At 35.0% G+C, this 24,663-nt stretch overlaps 1 protein-coding gene across 1 annotated transcript in view; it reads right to left on the reverse strand.

Annotated features, from left to right (window-relative positions):
- Positions 1 to 3,365: 3,365 nt before the first annotated feature.
- The window catches only part of LOC126879742 (endoglucanase-like), a 178,049-nt gene continuing 156,751 nt past the window's right edge, over positions 3,366 to 24,663 (reverse strand). Inside the window, exons 2-3 of the mRNA XM_050642963.1 lie at positions 3,815 to 3,999; positions 3,366 to 3,738 (exon numbers count right to left, since the gene is read on the reverse strand). Of these exons, the coding sequence (XP_050498920.1) occupies positions 3,442 to 3,738; positions 3,815 to 3,973 (456 nt within the window). The 5' untranslated portion in view covers positions 3,974 to 3,999 and the 3' untranslated portion in view covers positions 3,366 to 3,441. The remainder of the gene's footprint in view (positions 3,739 to 3,814; positions 4,000 to 24,663) is intronic.

A 24,663-nucleotide genomic window follows, 5' to 3' on the forward strand; every position in this document is an offset into this window, starting at 1 on the left:
TTTTTGGTTTTAGGACCTACTCTTCACAACCCAATAGGTCCCCAAAGCGCTCGAGTGACTGCACATTTAGCATACTTTGCTCCCCTACCATATTAATAATTAACTAAAAATGTTTAAAGGATTTTTATCTGTAATGGGTCAGTATATTTTTTACGTTTATACTTTGTTTACTATAAATTTTGACGTTTATCATTTTAAGTGACAGTGACATTAGCTCATTTGTGTGTATATTGAAATGTATAACTTATATTGTGCTTATTTTAGAAAAGTTATATTGTCTTAAATATGTTATACCTTATTATGTATAAACAGTACAGGACGTTAAAGTTGGAATAAAACCATTTTCTCGAGAATGGGCGATTTTGGAGATAAATTCCGAAACAGGTAGATGTTTATTTTTGGATTATGATTTTTTGACATGTATATCATATTGGTGAAGTCATTAATTTGGGCGTGATGACGTAATCGATGATTTTTTTTTAAATGAGAATACTTTATGGTACATCGGGGCAGGACCCACTTGTGAGCCCTTCAGACATTTAGACCTCCTACAGCGGGTCCACTGTATCGCACTTATCTGACGAACCATGTCCATAACCTGGTCTTCGGCGTTTCTGGGGCCCAGGCTGCACCGGGCTCCCATGCTAATCCCCCAGAAACCTTATGGCCTCAAGTCTCTTAAAAGGCAACTCCCTCACCTGGCTCGGCTGCATATGGGTGCTCATATGGCTCGGATAAGCTTATCCTCCCGTTCGTTCCCAACCAGTATCAGTAGCAGTTGAGACGATACGCTGCAATCATGGCTTCGTGCTCTGCAATGAGATGTAGAAGAGGTAAAACCAGCAGAACCTTAAGAGCTGCTGTGGGAGTGGTCCTCATGGCTCCTGAGATGCCAAAGCTTGCCAACCGCGGTATATGAGCCAACTGGACCTTGACTGAAGAAAGTCTAGCCCGGCGCCACCACAAAATTGCCGCATACGTCAGTAAAGGCTTTATCATGGATTGGTATCTCCAATGTAGAATTTTCAGCTGCAGATCCCATTTGGCTCCAAAAGCTCTTCTGCACGACCAGTAAGCTGCAGAGGCCTTCTTCAACTTGGCGTTCAGATGTTCTTTCCATGTCAGTTTAGAACCCAGGATCACTCCCAGGTACTTCACTGACTTGGAAATGGATAATGTTTTGCCATAGAAGCTAAGCTCTCTAGTAGATCCGATGACCCTTATCCGAGTAAACGGAACCACAGCAGTCTTCTCAGGGTTAACCCTGAGTGACTGCCCTCGGCACCATTCTTTAACGAGTACGAGAGCCACCTGAGCGACCTCGTGCACTGTTCCCGGGAAGAGCCACTCAATTAGTAAAACTACGTCATCGGCTTTTGCATACATACCTTGTTCGGACAGCCGCTGAAGAAGACCTTCAACCACCAGGCACCAGAGCAGGGGGGCGGAAGAACTCCTCACTGTGGGCAACCACGAGATGCCGACACCCGAACGCAACAAACGTACGCAGCTATCTGCTTCTGAGAAAGTAGGGCTGGGATCCACCTGACCAAGTTTCGGCCAACGCAATGCTTTTCTGCAGCATCACACATGGAATCAAAAGTAGCGCAGCTAAAGGCGCCCTCAATATTCATAAATATACCCAAGTTGTATTCTGCCGTGCTAAGCCCAAAGGCGGTAACTGATTTTTTTTATCTAAAATGAAATTGTTGTATTTCTACGTAGATTATAGGTATTTAGAATATTTTTACCAAGTCCTTAGAGTTGTAGAACTATTATAATGGATATCTAGAATATATTTACAAAGTCTTTGGAGTTGTAGAGGCATTATAATATAATGAAACCTACCTAGAAATACAAAAATGTAATTTTCGATAAAAAATCAGTTACTGCCTTTGGGCTTAGCACGGCAGTATTGGTTCCGATCTAGCACCCGCTCCACCCTGCAGACAAGGTGATGCAGGGCATCTCTCACAAGATTTTCAAGCCTGGTAGATGTATTATTGACGTGCATACGAGGGGTTGCCCCTAAGTGCTCTATCACGTATGAACCGATCCACTAGTCTCTCTAGAGCCTTTATAAGGAAGGATGAAAGACTGATTGACCGGAACTATTTAGCAAGGGTAAAATCAGTTTTACCTGGTTTAGGAATAAATACGACCCTAGTCCTCCTCCAAGGTAAAGGAATATACCCTATCGCAAGACAGGCCCTAAATATCCTGACTAGTGTGGGAGCAATAAGGTTCAAACCCTGCTGAAGCAGAGTCGATATCATGTAATCCCGTCCTCACCTTGTATTGTGACTGGAAGGAAGCGAAACCCCTAACAGCCCAGCACACCTTCGTATACGATACTACTTCGAGCGTCCAAGAGAGTCCTGAGGGCATCCTCGTCAGTTGAAGATAGGCTTCCACTAGGCATACGGACATAAACTACGCCCTGGGTTGGATGTTTGGAGAGGGCATGATAAAGCCTAGCTGCAGCGGGCATGTGCTCCACGCTGTCACAGTAGGCTCTCCAAGAGCTCCTCTTTGATCTCTTTCGCAATCTCTTCGCTCTCTGATCTCTTCGCAAACAAAATTTACAATTTTATTTGCGAAGCTATACTCTTTCTCATTAAAGTATCTTTTTGTGTATTGACGGAGCAAACAGAAACAAAAGTTATAGAAATTTATTTTGATCAACTAGAGGATGATTGCAATACGACACGATATCCTCTTCAGCTAGTAACGTGTTTGAGGCTCCCAGGAGCTTTCTTCTTGAAATCCATGGTTGCGCCCAAGAGCGTCGCCGTTTTCCTTCATTTTTTTTTGTTTATTATAAATTATACGAATCCCAAAACGCACAACGTCATTAAACGACATGTTTGAGCGAAATAACAAATGAATAGTCATTTTGTTTGTTCCGCGTGAACGCAAAATGTAAGAAAAAGGAACATTCCTTAAGAGAGGACATTCATCATAATGAAATAACAGTGAACCGTCTGATTCCGCCTTTAGGTACATTTATTGTCGTCAGCATTTTCCACAGTTTATTCCATATAAAATTACGAAACGCCTTTTCATAAACAACAAAATATATGAGTATAATCCGATATTCTCTAGATTTTTCTGTGATCTTTCTTATATTAAGCATATTATGTTTTTAGGACCTCTGCCCTTCACAAATCCAGCCTGCTCAGGTGCGATTTGCCACCTTATGAAGTTTTCTAGACGACGTTGCAGGATGTAGAGGATCATTACACATAGTTCTTAAATCTTTTCCTTAATTCCTTATATCCTTAAGAATTACATAAACTTTAATAAACTGGAATATAAATGGTTCTTTGGGTATTCCAAAAAGACCCTTAATTTGACATGCAAACATTAGTGTTTATTTCAGTATAGATATGTATACCTAAGTTAAACATAATTCTTTTAAAACAAATAATTATATTATATTTAAAGACTGCAACCAGATTTGGCAACGATTTCAGCAGGACATTGGACTTGGTCGAAATGCATTCTTGGATTGTTAGCATTCTGGTAGAAATCAAATCTGAAGTAACATCCAGACTGTAAGGCTTGAGGAAGAGTAGCACATTCGTCTCTGTTATGAACTCCACCATATTGGTCACCCCAACCGTTCCATGGGGCATTCCATTGGTCATGACAACCTTCAGTGAAAATTCCAACAACACCTTCGGGAAGAGCAATGTCGAAATGATTATGATCCAAATCAGAACCAGTATTTATAACCTATAAATAAATGTATAATAAATATTTGGAGCAATCGACACAATGAACAAAATATTTGGTTATAAAAAAATCTTACTTGTACGATCATTTTCTTGTTAGAAATTTGATCCTGGAAGCTAAATAAGAAACAAGCGCAACATAAGGATACATCAATTCCGTTACTGAAAGAGGCTGCACCAAAACCATAATATGCCAAAGTGCTATTTACTGCCCATGGTTGTTGACTGTTGCACATATAGGCACTGCCGCCACCCTCACAACCTAGAAAAAAGATGACGTTATTTTAGTATAATGTATTTAACTATAATATTAGGCTATTGATTATGTATTTTAGAAAGGAGCTACAACGTTAACAGGGTTTTATTGTTTCATATAGTCAATGGATCCCTAAATATGAAAAAACCGCGGAGTGCTACCATTTAAAGGGGTGCGTTTTTGAGAAAGGGGTGAATTAGTCCCTAGGCACAGGGCGAATTAGGGTTTGTTCTATGAACTTTTGGTGCAAATATGTCTCTACAGAAAAATTGTTCCAGGTTAAATTTACTATCGAAGCAGTGGCGGCTCGTCAGGGTCGGCAGTGCCGACCCACACATTTATGGATACATTATAGATTTTTTAAATATTTAATTTAATCGGAGTTGATGATATTCGTTTCTGTGAAATAAAAAATATATCTGTGAGATAATACAGACTAAATTTTATTCATTGTTTTTAAAAGAATTCGATCCCGATACGTTAGTTAAGTGATCCCTGTGCGCTGTGCGTAAGAGACTTTTCAAATTAATGATCCTATAGCCATGCACCCGCACCCGTTTGCGATTGTGTGAATTCTTATTATAAAGCCCGGCTCGGCATGCCGTCCCCAGATCGAAGATTTGCTTATAATAAGAAGCTATGGAATATTAGCCGATAGGCAACCAATTATACATTCCCCGTATTTATTTGAATGACAAGTACGGCAGCGGGTACCTCTGCCGAGCGGTGATCTGCAAACGGCAGAAAGGCACGTACGTAGCCACGTATTGCCTTGCTAGCGCGCCCGGGATAAAATTATGAAATAGGTAAGTAGTTTTACGTCGTTTAATTATTATTGATATTGTAATTCTTTTAAGTTGTTAGGAATTACCATTTACGGGACAGGATGTATCGGAGCATTCGTTAAATCAAGTTAATTATAGAGAACAAATAAAATTGTTTAACAAATACGATCTGGAGTTTTCTAATTTATTTTCTGACTCGAAGAATATAGCGGCGTACCTAACACAGCACAGAATGAAAGAATCAATAAGTAGTTACATTTTGATCCTTTTTGGTAGAAGTAGACGAAACTACTGATAGAGGTAACATGTCATTCACAAGTATCAATAATTGTTCTTCGATATGCGTTACGTCTAATATTTATGAGAGGTTGTTAGGTTTTCAGACGTGAGTAGAAGTCATAAGACAGAATATATTTTTGGTGTTTTAATTTAAAGGACAGATTAAAATTTTTTGATATCAAAAATAAATTGGTAAGGCAAATTTATGACAGGGCTGTCTTGATGTCCAGTGAATTGTATGGTCTCCGGACAAACGTTAAAACAATTGCACCAGGCAAAACTATTATTTACTCACTGTTATAAGTCATTGACCTCTCTGACTATTCAAAACTTAAAAGTTACGCCAAAGAATTTTCAAAATATCTATTAGACAAGTTTATTAAAAATTATCCATCATTTTTTAATCAAATAAAATAAGAAAATGGATTAACAGTTTTATATTCTGATCCAAATATTTTCGGAAGGTGGGATAAGTTACAATATAATTTTATATACTGCAATTCATTAGGTACAACAAACTGTTCCCGAAATTAATAAATTATTGTGCTCAAATGTGGGCAAATTCTGTCTCAAATAAACGGGATTTCTCTTGTCTCAAAAGAGTCAAAACGTATTGTCGAAACACCATGAAACAGGAGAGAATGTCAAACTTGTCTCAAATGTCGATAGAAAAAAACTTTTAAAATCCCTCCAAAACAATAATAAATTTTACAATTACGTTATAACCCATTTTGCTACTTCGAAACAACATAGACTAGAGTTAATTTATAAACAGGTATAGTTTCCAAATTTATAGGAAAAAACAAAAAAAATAAAAAAAAAACAAAAACCAAAGGTCTCCTATGAAATTAAAGCCTTTGGAGACAAAACCTTGCCGACCCTGTCCCTAAAGCCACGAGCCGCCACTTTATCGAAGTATCACATTTTACTGTCAAAAATACTTTTTGTTATATATTCAAAAAAATTCAAAAAAATATATTCAAAAGAAAAGCAAGAAAAAAAACACGAAAGATAGCAATTTCGTTTTTTGCCCCATAACTTTTTTCCACGGGAAGATAGGTATAGACATTGCCTCAGAGAAGAAAAACTTCCATCCTTTCTCTTTAAAATGACGTAGGGTAGAAGTTTCTGTGATTTATAGTTTCCAAAATATGATTTTTCAAATTTCACCACTCAGAGCGATTTTGGGACATTTTTCTTGTTACTTCGCAAACAATATTCTGTAACTTTTTTACGCAGATTTAGGCATATGCAATGTTACATTTAATAGAAAGAGAAGTCAATTACCTTTAAAATGGTCTATCGTAGAATGCCGTATAACTATTTTTGAGCAAGATATGGTTTTTCAAGATTTTCTACTTTTAATGATTTTTGATATATTTTACGATTATTTTTAAATTTCTCATTGTAACTTTTTTTATTGTATATTTAGGTATATACATTATGTAATAGAAAATAAAGCTTATTTTCTTTACTTTAAAATGGTGTATTGTAAACAATTCTAGGACTATTTGCCAAGATATGCTTTTTCAAATTGTAACATATATACACATGTAATAGGTCCAACTAAGTTTGGAACCACATGGAAAACTTTTTTATTATTAACTAAATGAAAAAAAGTTATTCTTTATAAAATACTCTGCATAGTCTAAAACCTAAGATGCAATAATCAGATATAAAATTTTATCAATAGTGTACGATTTATGCCTTGTAGTTTAAGTTTAATTCTTTTAATTTTACAGTTAAATCAGTTAAAAAACCAAGCCGAATTAACCAAGGTGTTTGTTCTAAGTACGGACAAACTTGATTTCTGGATAATAGAAATTCTCTTACTTAAGGTAATCAATTTAAAAACCGCTCAATTACTTTTCCTTTACTCAGCCACCGTACTTCTGTATGTATAATCAGATTGTCAAATTCTGCGCCATTTTATTGCAGCTTTCCGTTTTTCGTATACCAGCGTTCTAATTTCTGCCGGGTAGTTGCATCCTTTTAGGCGTCTTTTGATGTCTGGAGCACATTCCCAAGATATTCTTTGGATGTCTTTATTGAATTGGTCAACTTCTTTTTCAATGTCTTTTACGGTTCTAAGAGAAACGTTTAAATTAATTGTTTCTTCTAGCATTTGTCTGAAGCTTATCCAGTCGGTGTACTTATTAGTTAGCGAAGGGTTATTTTCTTTATATATTATGTTTTCGCTTAGTGTTAGTGTTATTGCTGTATGGTCAGAACATAACTTATGACATTCATCTATTTTCAGGTAGTTTTGCGATATATTTTTGGTTATGAAAAAATCAATTAGGTCAGGTATCTTGTTGGGGTCAGTAGGCCAATAAGTTGGCTTCCCTGTTGACAAGGTTATGGCTCCGTATTCATTCATAGCTTTTAAAAGTTCACAAAAATGGTTCCAAAGTAGAGCTCCTCAAGATAAAACAATTGTAAATAATCTCACCCAACAACTAAAAAGAGAGATAAAAGAATTTAAAGAAGAATCCATTAGGACATACTTAAACAACCTAACGAATGAAAGATCCACAGAATACTCACTATGGAAGGCAACCAATGGATTAAAAAGACCAATGATGCAAATACCACCCATAAAAAAGAAGACGGCACTTGGGCTAGAAGCAGCGAACAAAAAGCAGAATGCTTTGCTACACATCTAGAAAAAATATTTCAACCGCATCAACAACAACAAGAAGAAGAAGCATTACAGAGCAACCATTTGCAAGAAGAAGAGAACATAATGCCAGTAACTGTAGAAGAAGTAATAAAAGAAATCAAGTATAATTTAAACCCGAGAAAAGCTCCTGGCTTTGATTTAATAACAGGACAAATATTAAAACAGCTCCCAAGAAAAGCAATTGTCAAGTTGACCTATTTAATTAATGCTGCGATCAGATTAAAATATATTCCTTCATTGTGGAAAGTGGCGGAAATAGTAATGATACCCAAACCAGGCAAACCACCACATAATATAACCTCTTCCTATAGACCAATATCACTGCTACCCACAATGTCTAAATTATTTGAAAAACTTCTCCTCAGAAGATTGCAACCAATTATAGTAAACAAAAAATTAATTCCAAATCACCAGTTTGGTTTTAGGCAAAAACACTCAACTATAGACCAACTCCACAGAGTCACCGATATTATAGAAAATGCACTAGAGGAAAGAAAAGTTTGTTCAGCTTTATTCTTAGATCTTGCCCAGGCATTTGACAGAGTTTGGCATGAAGGACTATTTCATAAATTAGAGACTATTCTTCCAAAAACATACACAGACATAATTAAATCGTACTTAACTGATAGATATTTCAGAATCAAGCAAGATGATGCTTATTCTGAACTTAAAGAAATAAAAGCCGGAGTCCCCCAGGGTAGCGTATTGGGCCCGGTCCTATATCTCCTTTATACATGTGATCTACCAGAATTCGATAACTACTGTTTAGCTACCTTTGCCGACGACACCGCCATATTAGCAGTAGGTAAAGATAACGTAGAAACAGCCAATAAACTACAAAATGCGATAAGCAAATTCCAAAAATGGACTAAGACGTGGAAGATTACATTGAATGAAAGCAAATCAGTACATGTTGATTTCACTAATAAAAAAATTCTGTACGCACCAATAAAAATTAATGGACAAGACATTCCGTATGCCAACACAGCCAAATACCTGGGCTTAACCCTAGACACGAAGCTTCGCTGGAAAGCCCATGTAAAGAAAAAGAAGGAAGAATTAAATATTAAATATAAAAAATTGTACTGGCTACTGGGAAGATACTCAGGGATGTCAACGTATAACAAGATTCTAAACTACAAAAAAGTTATAAAACCAGTATGGACGTATGGTATCCAACTGTGGGGATGTACAAAAAAGACAAACTTGAAAATAATACAAACTTTTCAAAACAAAGTATTAAGGGGCATAGTTAACGCACCCTGGTACATCCGTAATGACGATATCCACAAGGATCTACGAATGGAGCCCGTCGACAAAGAAATCCGAAAACACGCAGAAAGTCATGCAAAAAGACTTCTTCTCCACGAAAATATTGAGGCCATCCAGCTCCTGGACAACTCAAACCAGAAAAGAGGACTGAAGAGGACCAAACCTCACGAGTTGGTGTAGTGTGCGACAAAGCTAATAGCGGAGCATTGCGCGACTAGTGTGCAAGCAACGTGTTGGTGTAGTGCGTGATAAAGAGGAAAGCAGCGCTTTGTGTGATAGTGCGCAATCAAAAAGTGCGCTAGTAATAATAAAGACAACTAAGAAGACATCAAAGGGTGACTCTTAGATATTAAGTAGTTAGTAAGATAGGATAGATAAAAAGTTACTCATTGGTCAAAGACCAGATTGTAGCACTTAGCAAATAAAAAAAAAATTTATTGCAGCAATAATTTAAACAATCTGTGTTGCATAGCTCCTGCTCTTATTGAGTTTATAATTTTGGTTACAGATTGTATTAAATCTTGGAACGGAATCACCTTTGGACATAATACTTCCTGATGAATGATACAATGATAAGAGGCAAATTTGGAAAACATCGGGTCTCTCACACAGAGCGATGAAACCTCTGATGAAACCGATATTTCTTTCTTGCATTGCAGGTGCGCCGTCTGTTGTAATTGAGGACAATTTTTTCAAAGGTATGTTAGTTTCCTCTAAAAATTTTTTAAAAGTCATATAGAGTGGAACCTCAATTATCCGTCTCTCCATTAACTGTCACCTCTGTTAACCGTCAGGGTACATACAGAAGTTGTATTGACTATATAAGCAAAAATTTTAATATAAAAAAATTGAAAAAAACAGTTAATTTGATTTGTGATAAGGACACAAACGGCATCCTTTGCTGACAGATAAAGAAATCGTTGAAATGGCAACATAGCCAGACCAAACAGATTCAGAAGCTGACATGGACTTGGAATTTGACTGTAGCTATGTTGATGAACCTATTGTAACTGACAAAGATTTGCGTAAATAATCTAGAGAAGCTGCATCGCATGTGCAATAATTCATCGAGTGGTATTCTCAACAAGAAGAAGCCAATAAAGTAGATTGCATGATCTTATCCCGATTAAGAAATTCATCCGTCGCAAAATGTGAAGCAACAGTAAAACAAACAAAGATTTCAGAATACATATTTTAAATTGCTTCGATTGTACGAACAGAAATCCCTCTTATATTGTCAAACAAACCATATAAATAAAATTTGAGAGTTGTACATACTATGAATTTTTAATTTTTTTTTAATGTTCTGTGAACCGTCTTTTCGATTATCCGTCATACCCCTGGTCCGGTACCCTGACGGATAATCTAGGATTTACTGTAAATATCTTCACCCCTTGTCCGCTCTTTTAACGGTAACATTTTTAGAAATTCTTCTTTAACAATAAAATCTTCGAAGACCATCTTCAAGACTTGAGAAGTGTCGGACACGTCTGTTGACTCATCAACTTGCAGTGAAAAGAATACACTTTTTTGAATATCAGTGTTCAATAATTGTGACTCAATGTCTGTAGCCATCATTTCAATTCTTCGAGTTACTGTTCTGGTTGATAGCTGGATGCCATTTATTGCTGTTACTATTTCATTTTTACTTTATGGTCGTCAAAAAGTGTATCGGCACTTAATAACATGGCTTCCTTAATAATCTCGCCTTCTACAAACAGTTTCATTTTCTTGGCAAAAAGGTGCGCAATCTTGAAAGAGGCAGTAGTTGCTTTTGTTGATTGGGAAATTGGTCTGGCAAATAAGCTTTGCTACTTAGTCATCTTGAGTTTAACCCTTAAGTATTAACACCCCGTCTCTCAGACGGCATCGCTCGTCGAAAGTGGGATATTTCCCCGCCTAGAAAATTTTGAAGGTCACCCGTTTATGACTTTTTAAGTTGGGTTGTTCTTTAGTAGTATTGAATTCGGCAATTTGCTGCAGGTTGTTATTCGAAAAATATTTAGGCTCAAAGTGTGATTTCCGTCTAATAGACGGGGTGTTAATGTTTATGCCCAGTTTGTCATTACACATAATGTGCCCCAGTTCGTAAAAAAACATCAAATAAGGGAATAAACACCCTGACGAAACTCTTTTGAAATGGTTTGATGAGGTAGAAGACGACAAGTGAAGTGGAATCATTTTGTGATGAAAATGTTGCCACTGACTACCATTGCTACACTGTATTGCCCTCCAATACCTCAATCAACGACTGTATTAACTATAGTACCTGTCAGTTTTTTTTTGTTTTAACATTTTTTAAAAACATTTTTTTCGTTTTTCTTACTCTTTGTTTAACTCGATTATAAATTTTTATTAAGATTCTTTAATTTGTTTAATTTTTATCACACTTTTTTCAGGAGTAAAAAGGTACACAAACGTCAAACAATCCTTCCATTCTTGCTATAATGTTTTTTATTTTAATAAATACAGAAAAATTAGATTAATTACTGTGTTTTTTAGATAATCAATACTTTCAGTAAGTCATTGAGATATTTTTTTGCATTAAAATATTTAACAAAAACAAAAATTACCAGTAAAATGTTAAACCCGTCTGTCAGGCGGTTAGTTAGTGTTTACGCCATTGATTTAAGATGTTAGTACTTAAGGGTTAAGTTCCGATATCTTTTTCTTTCTAATTTTCGAGTTTATTGGAAAAGTTGTGTTAAAATTTTTGTGAGTGGTAATGAAATGTCTCTCCACATTACACTTTTTTGGAGCCGCTACTCTTGAATTGCAGAATAAGCACACACTTTTTCTTTATAGTAAATGAAGCAAAACTGTTCTTCCCACTCGACATTAAAATGATGTGTCTTTATCTTCTATCTTTTATAAAATAAAAATGTATACCATTTTTATTCAGTTGCAATGCGAAGTCAAAACAATCTTACTTTTCAATTAGAATACGGAGTGCAGTCCAGTCCCTTGAATCGCGATTTTCGGCTCTTATTGGAGCCTTCATCGGAAGGAACGTAGTAGGCACTGTTCTCCATATTTTAACTGATTCGTATCGAGAGGTTTTCCCACCCATTGCAACTGAAGTGATGACAGTAGGTGGCTAGCGCCATCTGGCATTGAAAGACGAAGTATTTTTCAATCCTAATAGTAAATTATTAATATTGAAAATATTAAAAATATTACTAAAAGATTTTTAAATTGAAAACTTATTGTTACACTTTCCTGGTGATACCTCCAAGACTTCTACAATTTGCAAGTCAAATGGATGCTGCAGTGAAGACGAGAGGGAAGGAATTCTACACTATGCAATTCACATCCCCCGTCTGCAGCTGGTAAAGTTCCAACGGAAAAATGCACCTAGTTACTCTACGGAGTAATACGACTATAAAATAAAAATGTATACCATTTTTATTCAGTTGCAATGCGAAGGCAAAACAATCTTACTTTTCAATTAGAATACGGAGTGCAGTCCAGTCCCTTGAATCGCGATTTTCGGCTCTTATTGGAGCCTTCATCGGAAGGAACGTAGGCACTGTTCTCCATATTTTAACTGATTCCTCTCGGAAAACCTCTCGATACGAATCAGTTAAAATTTGGAGAACAGTGCCTACGTTCCTTCCGATGAAGGCTCCAATAAGAGCCGAAAATCGCGATTCAAGGGACTGGACTGCACTCCGTATTCTAATTGAAAAGTAAGATTGTTTTGCCTTGGTATTGCAACTGAATAAAAATGGTATACATTTTTATTTTATAGTCGTATTACTCCGTAGAGTAACTAGGTGCATTTTTCCGTTGGAACTTTACCAGCTGCAGACGGGGGATGTGAATTGCATAGTGTAGAATTCTTTCCCTCTCGTCTTCACTGCAGCATCCACTTGACTTGCAAATTGTAGAAGTCTTGGAGGTGTCACCAGGAAAATGTACCAATAAGTTTTCAATTTAAAAATCTTTTAGTAATATTTTTAATATTTTCAATATTAATAATTTACTATTAGGATTGAAAACTACTTCGTCTATCTTTTATGTTCCATGGCGGCTAAAATAACAGTAAAATAATAAGTATAAAGAATTAAACAATCACAGATATATACTTACAACTCCAAATTAATATAAATTCACGATAAGAATAAATTCACACAGGTTAGTTAGCACGTGACGCATGAAATGGTAGCAGACAGGTATAGACGAAGTTATAGTAGACGCGCGGGGGTGAGGAAAACATAACGGTGCGTATAGATATGCCGGCGCCGCTCGGAGCGTTTGTATCATGTTCGTTAGGTTAGTAAGATGTGAGCAGGGTCGTAGCCAGTTGTTCTATAAGTTTTATATTGATGTCGCTGAAATTCAGTTTTAAAACTTTAGTTTTAAATAAGTTCTAAATTATTAAAGTTCCGTTTTTAATTAGTTTTGTAAATAGTTGTTCGGTTAAATTTTTAAATTAAGATGGTGAAAGGAATGGCGGTCACTTAAAATTGCTTCGCGGGCAACTTGGAGCCCACGGGCATCACGTTGCCTACCCCTGTGTTAAACTATTGGGTTTGTTCTAGCAAACAGTCAAACTAGTCAGAAACCGTTAGCAAACAGCTGGTCAGTGAGAGAACATAATACAGTCAGCAGTGCTATCCCCTCTACTCTCGCTGGTCCACTATTCGCTGATGGTTTCAAACCGTTTGAAACTGATGCTAGATTATAAACACTTCCCCGTCAGTTGTGAGAACTATTTTCATGGCAGTTTTAATAATGGACCAATGGAAATATGACATTGACAAATAAGACTTTTGACTTCTATCTCTTGGCTTTTGACTCTCTTTTGACTTCTATATTATTTAATCTAGTAAATTTTCTTCAATATTCTGGTGGATAAGGTTGGTAGAGGGTCTTGGATGCGTGATGGGATATCGGCTGATCGTATATGCCCTGATCGTATAAAACTTCGAGGAATGCCCACTGTTTCCCAACGAATTACTTGGAGATTCTAGAAACAGTACGTCTACCAACAAATCCTACTCTCACGTCCTCACAGACACAGTAGTGTCGCTTATTCACTGGATGCACTGCGTACAATGGATGTACGTGATGTAACCGACGCGACGAGATATGGGTTAAAGGTGAGTTCCGGGCGCCTCAAAACTGGGACAGATCGGCTGAGGGAGGGAACCCCTACAGAAAATCAAACGGAGCAATGGGCCTGCATCTCATCATCTATATTCTTATACCTCAAAAAATCCTAATCATCATCATTCTCTTTGCCTTATCTGTATGCGGGGTAGGCTTTCCTAATTGCATTTCTCCACACAACTCTATCTTGGGCCATATCAATGTTAATCCCCTGTACCAATATGTCCTGCCTTATCGTCTCCACCCATGTCTTCTTTGGTCTTCCTCTCCTACTCCTTCCAGGAATCTGCACTTCAGCTATTCTTCGTATTGGGTGATTAACGTCTCTACGTTGAACATGACCAAACCATCTTAACCTACGCTCTCTCATTTTGGCATCAATTGGTGCCACACCAAGCTTCCCCTAATATACTCCTTTCTAATTTTATCCTTCTTTGTCACTCCACTCATCCATCTAAGCATTATCATTTCAACCACATGCATTCGTTGTTCCTATTTCTTTTTTACTGCCCAACATTCAGTTCCTTACATCATAGCCGGTCTTATGGCTGTTTTATAGAATTTTCCCTTCAGCTTCATTGGAATTTTTCTGTCACACAACACACCACTCGCTTCTTTCCACTTCATCCATCCAGCCCGAATTCTACTGCATGCATCTCCATCTATTTCTCCATTACTCTGTAATACCGATCGTAGGTACTTAAAACTATTGATTTTCACTAGTGATGTTGATTATAGTTACTTTAGAGTATTCGTTACAAATCGTTACTTTTGTATAAAGTAATCATTTAAAGTATTCGTTACTTTTATTAATTTTGTATTTGAGTACCGGTAATCATATCGAGAATCGCATTTCTCAGTATTTCGTGTAAGTATAAGATCCGATATAACGAACTTCACCGATCTATTTGATGGATAGAAATTAAATGATATGTAATTGTTCTGTCATTGCTGCTCCACAATATCAGTAATCTCGAGTAATATGTTTTCATCAATTAAGTGCCAAAAACAAACCCACGAAACTCTAGATGACGTACCTTAGCAGTAACCCTGGGCACCCAAGTGCTTCGGAGGTCGGTTCTGATTGCAAATTCGTGTTCAGTGACCCCACATACCCCGAAATAAGAAAATCTGGCCCTTAATATACTTATTTTAACATGTTTATGCATTTTTCGATGCGTTTTATACACTTTAGAATGTTATAGGTACATAATGCATTTCCACCTATTTTTGTATTTTAGACTTTTTCCAGACGTCATCCTAATCCTAAATACAAAGCAAAAAGTTGCAAGTCTCTATGTACCTATTATATTTAAAAATAGATTTATTCCTGTGTTTTTAGTGTTAAATGCCCTGGTCTAATAAAAACAATGCCATACCTACATGTAAAATTGAAGTTGATGATCATAGTCTAGAAATATTATCATTTCTACATATTTTCCGGTCAATCCAAGCTATTTTTTTCTAAGTCTGATAAGAATTGTGTGTGTTTATTATTAAAATCTAATGTGTTGCATTTTTATTTTCAAAATAACTAAGATCTGTGAAATTCTGTGAATTATTTACCTCGACAAATCGTATAGAGTCTAAGACATCTGTTTCTGGGTGCATGCTTTGTTAAATGATATACCTTCCTCTGTTTCAGCCACTTCTCAGCTCCCTGTAATCTTGTAAAACTCTTCATAGCATTCGCCCTTCATAGATAAAATTTTAGTTAACTGTACTGACTGTACTGATACCCAACACTCGTGGAATATCAGCCGAGTAGATACAATACTCAAAATCAAAATAGATACTCGCTCTGATACGATTGGTACGAAGTAATCAGCGTAATCAAAGTAACGATTTACCTCTCTGTATAGTAATCGTTACTTTCGGTATTCGTAAGTAACGAGTAGTTTGTAACGAATAGTTACTTTTTCAACATCACTACTTTTCACAATCATTTCACCATCCAAAGATACCATTTTATTTGTAGTAACTCCATCTTTAAATGAACATTCCAAATACTCTGTTTTTGTCCTACTAAGTTTTAAACCTTTTTCCTCCAGAGTCCAGAGCTTGTCTCCACTGTTCCAGTTTTTATTCTAAGTCTCTTTCACTATTTCCTATTAACACTACATCATCAGCATACATTAGGCACCATGGAATGCTACCCCATAGTTTCGCTTTTATCTGGTCCAAAACTAATGAGAATAAATAAGGACTAAGCACCGAGCCTTGGTCCAATCCTACTGTCACCTGAAATTCATCAGTCTCTCCCACATCTGTCCCAACACTAGTCATTACTCCCTCATACATATCTCTCACAATCTTTAAATATTCGCCAGGGACTCCTTTCTTATTGAGTGCCCACCACAGAATCACTCGAGGAACTCTATAATATTCTTTCTTAAGATCAATGAATACCATATGAGTGTTGGTCTCATTATTCCTGTATTTTTCCATCAGTTGCCTTACAATGAAAATTGCATCTGTTGTTGATCTGCCCTGCATAACGCCAAATTGATTATCGGATATTTCGGTTTCTTCACGTATCCGTCTATCAATTACTCTCTCCCATATTTTCATGGTGTGGGTAAGTGGTTTTATAGCCCTGTAGTTTGTACATTGTTGTATGTCTCTCTTGTTTTTGTTGACAGGTACTAATATACTGCTTCTCCATTCATCTGGCATTTGTCCAACTTTTATAATTCTATTAAATATACCTGCTAGCCAACTTATTCCTCTCTCTCCCAATGCTCTCCATACTTCCCCAGGAATATCTTCTGGCCCGACTGCTTTTCCTTTCTTTATTTTTTGAAGCGCTTGAGCCACTTCCTCGTTTGTTATTCTGGTAACCATTGCTGTTACTGTCTCCGTTAACTCCACAGGCTCCTCTGCCAAATTCTTCATTTAATAAACTGTCAAAATACTTTCTCCATCTGTTTTTGACATCCTTTTCCTGAATTAGTATTTTGTTATTTTCATCTCGGATACATCTAATCTGATTAAAATCTCTCGTTTTCTTTGGTCTCTGTTTGGCCTCAAAAAATCCTAATCCGCCTCGGAAACAGATTGGAAACTCAAGACGACAACAGCACCGAAAACGGACAATGACTTTTGGTACGTAGAATGTGAGGAGTATTAGAAGTAAGCTGGAAGAAATAATACGCGAAATTGACAAAGAGAAAATAGATCTGATAGTTCTAACAAAAACAAAGAAAAAAAAGACAGAGTACTCAAAATATAGATAAGTAAATACACATAATATGTATGTAGGTATACAGGGTGAGTCATGAAGAACTGTACATACTCCTACCTCGTATAGAGGCTCCTATGGGGAATAACAAATGACCATTGAAAAGTGTTTAAAGTGACCATTAAAAAGTGTCCCATTGTTTAATAATATACAGGGTGAGTTTCGCATTTTGACAGAAATTTGTATTCGTCATAATTTTTGAACGGTCAGATCGATGTGTCTCTTGTTTTGGCCAATCGTTACACTATTACCACCTAATCAACTAATTTATTCAAACTAAAAAAAATCAGGTCCGGCTTTAAAAAAATTAGTTCGTTTGGGTCTTCAAAAAATTTCACCCTGTATACGCTTTATGAAAACTCTAATATGAATTTTCCAAATTAGACAAATAGGCAATTAAAATGGCATATTTATTTTTTCCGCACACGATTACTTAATTTTTTATAAAAAAATAAAATTTCACTATGAATTAAAAGGTTGGTAAAGTGAACCATAGATTTAAAAAAAAAATAACTTTTATTACAAAAATTAATTTTTTTTGCACAAATAAGTAATTTATGTTACCATCCAATCAACTGATTTATTCAAACTAGAGAAAAATCAGGTCCGGATTTAAGAAATTAGTTCGTTTTGGTCTTAGAAAAAATTTCACCCTGTATACGCTTTTTGAAAACTCTAATATAAATTTTACAAATAAGACAAATAGGCAATTAAAATGGCATATTTATTTTTTCCCCACACGATTACTTAATTTTTTATTAAAAAATCAAATTTGTTAAAATCGGAATTTTAACCTAAAAATGAAAAAAAAAATGAACTCACGGTTTAACTCGCTACAACTCTGTTCCATTTTAAAAATTTTTTTTCTGAAATTTTTACAGCACATACCTCTTACCACTGTGAAGACTATGGAAATTGTTGTAGACTTTCAGTCTTCTTCTTGTAAAAGCTGCAAACTTGTAAATCGCAAAAATTAGGTGGAAAAATTTAAAATTTATCAATTTGATCACGTCTGTGTTAACCTATAGAGTCCAAAAGATGTGTTATGGGAAGTTTTAGATCTAGACGTGTTATAGAAAAAAAAAATGGTAAAACTTTTAATTTTAAGAAAAACGTTGTTTTTGTAAATTAATTTTTGTAAAAAAAGTTAAAATTTTTAAATCTATGCAAAAACTTTGCCAAACTTTTTATGCATAGTCAAATTTGATTTTTTAATAAAAAAATAAGTAATCGTGTGGGGAAAAAATAAATATGCCATTTTAATTGCTTATTTGTCTTATTTGTAAAATTCATATTAGAGTTTTCAAAAAACGTATACAAGGTGAAATTTTTTCTAAGACCCAAACAAACTAATTTTTTAAATCCGGGCCTGATTTTTTTCTAGTTTGTATAAATCAGTTGATTGGGTGATAACATAAATTAAATATTTGTTCAAAAAAAATTCATTTTTGTAATAAAAGTTATTTTTTTTTAATCTATGGTTCACTTTACCAAACTTTTAATTATTATTCATAGTCAAATTTGATTTTTTTATAAAAAATTAAGTAATCGTGTGGGGAAAAAAATAAATATGCCTTTTTAATTGCCTATTTGTCTAATTTGTAAAAATCATATTAGAGTTTTCAAAAAGTGTATACAGGTTGAAATTTTTTCTAAGACCAAAACGAACTTATTTTTTAAATCCGGGCCTGATTTTTTTCTTGCTTGAATAAATCAGTTGATTGGTGCTAACATAAATTAAATATTTGTTCAAAAAAAATTAATTTTGGTAATAAAAGTTAATTTTGTTAAATCTATGGTTCACTTTACCAAACTTTTAATTCATAATAAAATTTGATTTTTTTATAAAAAATTAAGCAATCGTGTGCGAAAAAAATAAATATGTTATTTTAATTCCCTATTTGTCTAATTTGTAAAATTCATATTAGAGTTTTCAAAAAGCTTATACAGGGTGAAATTTTTTCTAATACCCAAACGAACTAATTTTTCTAAAGCCGGACCTGATTTTTTCTAGTTTGAATAAATCAGTTGATTAGGTGGCAATAGTATAACGATTGAACAAAATAAGAGACACATCGATCTGACCGTTCAAAAATTATGACGAATACAAATTTCTGTCAAAATGCGAAACTCGCCCTGTATATTATTAAACAATGGGAGCAGACACTTTTTAATGGTCATTTGTTATTCCCCACAGGGGCCTCTATACGAGGTAGGAGTATGTACAGTTCCTCATGACTCACCCTGTATAGTGGAAAAATACATATATACCTTGGACACGAAATAAAAATCACAAGAGACAACCAAACATACGAACTACGAAGAAGAATAAACCTAGCTTGGGCTGTACAGCGTATGGAAAACTCAAAGACATCTTTAAAAGCGATATACCAGTTTCTTTAAAACGTAAAACATTTGACCAATGTGTGTTACCTGTGATGACTTATGGTGCCGAAACTTTGACATTGACAGCTACAACTTCTAAAATGCTGCAAATAGCTCAGAGGAAAATGGAAAGGTAAATGCTGAGTATATCGCTTCGTGACCGAGTTAGAAATGAAGACTTAAGACGAAGAACAGAAGTTACTGATGTAATTTCCCGAATTGCCACCCTGAAATGGAACTGGGCCAAGCACGTCACCCGAATCGGTGATGGGAGGTGGACAAAGATATTACTTGATTGGATGCCGAGATTAAACAAAAGAAGTAGAGGAAGACCACCTACTCGTTGGACTAACTATCTCAGGAAAATGTCGAGAAATTGGATGCAAAGTGCTCAAAATAGAGCACAATGGACAAAAATGAGGGAGGCCTATGTCCAGCAGTGGACGCAAAAGGCTGGAAGAGGATGATAATGATGAATATATACACATAGTTATATGGTGGAGTGAAAAAGGAAGAACATGAGAAAGGAGGAGTATCAATACTAGTCAAAAATAAATATAAGAAAACCATCACAAGCTTGGAAATATTCAATGAACGAATAACAAAGATGAACATAACCCTAAAATCACGTAGAATCTCAGTTATTGGTACGTTTGGACCCAACAAAGACTCTAGAGTAGAGGAAAATAAAAAATTACGAGTTTTTAGATGAAACATTCTCACAAATAGGCATCATTCGAGAAATTGTGATTTTGGGAGACCTAAACGCCAGAACGGGCAGCAAACAAAACAATTAAGTTACAGGAACTTTCGGTGGAAATGTGTTGAACGAGGAAAAAGCAGCAAAAAATCTCGTGATACCATCTTGATATCGTAAGTATTAAGTCTCATTTTAGTTTTCTCTCAAAACTAATGCCAAATTCTGACCTTAATATGTACATGTTATTTTAAATTATAAATAATATTAATAATACATAGATGGGATAGTGGGTGGAAGAGACTGATAAATTTTAAGTGAAAGTAGGATTGCAACAAGGCTCGGTGCTTAGTCCTTATTTATTCTCATTAGTTTTGGACCAGATAACAGCGAAACTACAGGGTAGCATTCCATGGTGCCTAATGTATGCTGATGATGTAGTTTTAATAGGAAATAATGAAAGAGACTTCGAACAAAAACTGGAACAGTGTAGGCAAGCTCTGGAGGAAAAAGGTTTAAAACTTAGTAGGACAAAACAGAGTATTTGGAATGTTCATTTAAAGACGGAGTTAGTACAAATAAAATGGTATCTTTGGATGGTGAAATGATTGTGAAAAGCAATAGCTTTAAGTACCTAGGATCGGTATTACAGAGCAATGGAGAAATAGATGGAGATGCATGCAGTAGACATAGGGCTGTATGGATGAAGTGGAAAAAGCGAGTGGTGTGTTGTGTGACAGAAAAATTCCAATGAAGCTAAAGGGAAAATTCTATAAAACAGCCGTAAGACCGGCTATAATGTACGGAACTGAATGTTGGGCAGTGAAAAAGAAAGAGGAACAATGAATGCAGGTGGCGGAAATGAGAATGCTTAGATGGATGAGTGTAGTGACAAAGAAAGATAAAATTAGAAATGAGTATATTAGGGGAAGTATAGGTGTGGCACTAATTGATGCCAAAATAAGAGAGCATAGGTTAAGATAGTTTGGTCATGTTCAACGTCGAGACGTTAATCACCCAATACGAAGAATAGCTGAAGTGCAGATTCCTGGAAGGAGTAGGAGAGGAAGACCAAATAAGACCTGGGGGGAGACGATCAAGCAGGTCATGTTGGTAAAGGGGATTAACATTGATATGACCCAAGATAGAATTGTGTGGAGAGATGCAATTAGGGAAGCCGACCCCGCATAGGGATAAGGCAAAGAGAATAGGGTGCCTGTCCGTTTCGAACGTTGGCGATCATTTTGGCTATGATGACTTTGTTAGTTGCTATACGGAATAGTTGTGTTGAGGTCTTTCTATACCATGCTCTCAGGTTAGCAAGCCAGGATATTCTTTTTCGTCCTGGGGCCCCTTTTCCTTTAATTTTACCTTGTAAAATGCATTGGAGTAGCTCGTATCTGTCTTGATTTCTCATTATATGCGCTGAGTACTGCAGCTTACGGCCCTTCACGATGTTGACTAAATCTGCGGTTGTGTTCATCCTCCGTAGTACTTCTTCATTGGTGACTTTCTCTGTCCATGGTATCTTCAGGATCCTTCTGTACAACCATAGCTCAAAAGCTTGAAGTTTCGATATAGTTTCCGCCTTCAATGTTCACGTATCTACTCCGTATAGAAGCACTGATTACACGTAACATTTGAGGAGCCTTATTTTTGTTTTTAGACTGATCTCATGGCTCTTGAACACAGAGCTCATAGTCAAGAATGCACTCTTTGCCTAATGATTAATAATACATAGATATATAAACAATACTAAAATATAAAATATGTACAAACTCGGTATGTAATTGACTTACCTACTAATCCTGGTATTTTCTTTCTATTGACTTCCTCTTTTAGTATGGGTAACCACATCCTACTGCATTCTACCGAGGAATTTGCTACACAATTGGTTTCATTTAGCATAATTAAAACCGCTTCTTTGATTTTTCTCTTTTTACTATCTGTTTTTTCAGGACTATACATAAATCTCTCCACTGAACTCTATGCTCATTATCCCATGCGTGTTGACATATTTGAGATCTATCAAATTCTCTATTTTTAATATAAGACTGATGTTCACTTATTCTAACGTTTAATGATCTTAATGTTTCACCTAAATAAAATTATTCGCATTTACAAGGTATTTTATAAATACAATTCTTTGTTTTGTTCTTTCTTGTTCACTGTTAGGTTTAGTTGTAGATAGAATATATCTCAACATGTTTGTTGTTTTGAATGTTGTTGAAATGTTGAATTTATTTCCTATTGTTTTACGTTTCTCGGATAGTCCTTTTATATATGGTATTGATATTTTCCTCGTATTATTTCTTGTGAATGCTATAGGATCCCGTTCTAAGTTGTTCTTTTCCATTCGATCCAATCTTGACAATTCCTTATTTATAAACGGTAAAGGAGGATAATCATTTTTTAATTTCCTTTATTTAGTAGGATGAGGGCTGCTTCTTTGATTTTCTCTTTTTCATGTCAGCAATGTAACAATCTCAACATACTTTCGATATTTTTTCATCGTTATGAAGAAATACACTGCACTGTGTATTTAAAAAAAAAACTCAAAAACACTGCAATAGTTCACACAGTTCTAAAAACGATGAAAGAATCAAAGCTTCGTGGTCAAATTTTATGGTTTAGTGTTAGTGGGTTTTGCGAATTTGTTTATTATTTTTACTGACTCAATAAGCATAGGTTAAGATAGTTTGGTCATGTTCATGGTCAATGTCATGTTTGGTCATAGTTTGGCTCAGTCTAAGTTCTCAGTACAGGTGATAATTTATTCATTTAATTTAAAATGCAAAGTTTAAAAAACAAAATTTATAACATTTTTAAAATAATTTTATACTCAAACCGTAAAATTTTTGACATCCATCAAGTTAGCAGAACAAAGTCAGCAGAACATAGTTATTATTATACCATAATTAAGTCTCAATAAAATGCAAATTTAAATTTAATGTTCCAAGAAAAAAATGATGGCTCTTTTTTTAAGTTATCGCACGTTCTGCTAACTTGATTTTATGCTAGCAGAACAGCAGTTCAAAAATTGGTAAATCATGAAATAACTGAATACCAGAGTATTCTCTGAATTAAATGCAAATTTAATGGTACAACAAAAAATGTATTGCTCTTTCTTTTAAAAAGTTATCGCATGTTCTGCTAACTTGATTTCATGCTAGCAGAACAGTAGTTAAAAAATTGATAAATCATTTATAATTGTATACAATAGTATTCTCTGCATTAAATGCAAATTTATTGCTCTTTTTTTTAAGTTATCGCATGTTCTGCTAACTTGAGTTTCAAGTTAGCAGAACACTAGTTCAAAAATTGATAAATCATCAAATAATTGAATACCAGAGTATTCTCTAAATTAATTGAAAATTTAATGTTCCAAGAAAAAATTTATTGGTATTTTTTTTAAGTTATCGCATGTTCTGCCAACTTAATTTTAAGCCAGCAGACCAGTAGTTCAAAAAATCATCAAATAAATGGACACCAGAGTATAGTCTGAATTAAATGTAAATTTAATGTTCCAAGAAAAAATCTATTGCTCTTTTTTTTTTAAGTTATTGCATGTTATGCCAACTTGATTTCAAGCAAGCAGAACCGTAGTTCAAAAATTGATAAATCATTTATAATTGAATACCATAGTATTCTCTGCATTAAATACCAATTTAATGTTCCAAGAAAAAAATTATTGCTCTTATTTAAGTTATCGCATGTTCTGCTAACTTGAGTTTCAAGCTAGCAGGTCAGTAGTTCAAAAATGGATAAATCATCAAATATAGTCCAGAAAGCCACTGCGCATCCGCTAGGAAAAATATTCTAATTCGGATTCTTTGCACAATCTTACTCAAAAAGGACTCCTTTTTACAAATTTGCATGTTGCCAGGACCAAAAGGTGGTCAAAGATTTTTTAAAAGTTTTTTTTTTGTTTTTTTCCTAAAATTATTTTTATTGCATGGAAAAAAGTTTTTTTAGATTTTCTGGATCATTCCATAAAGAAAAGGTCTTTAGTGAATTTTCTATAAAAATGCTAGTTTTTGACATATAAGCGATTAAAAATTTAAAAATTGCGAAATCGGCCATTTTTCACCCTCAAAAACTATGTGAAAAACTGAAAATTTTAATGTTAGCAAGGTAAGTAGATATTTTTTAAACATCGATTCATGAAATCCCGAAGAGTTTTTTGCAATACAATATTCAAAACTCCTTTGTT

Source organism: Diabrotica virgifera, chromosome 2, assembly GCF_917563875.1.
Source record: "Diabrotica virgifera virgifera chromosome 2, PGI_DIABVI_V3a".
NCBI lineage: Eukaryota > Metazoa > Arthropoda > Insecta > Coleoptera > Chrysomelidae > Diabrotica > Diabrotica virgifera.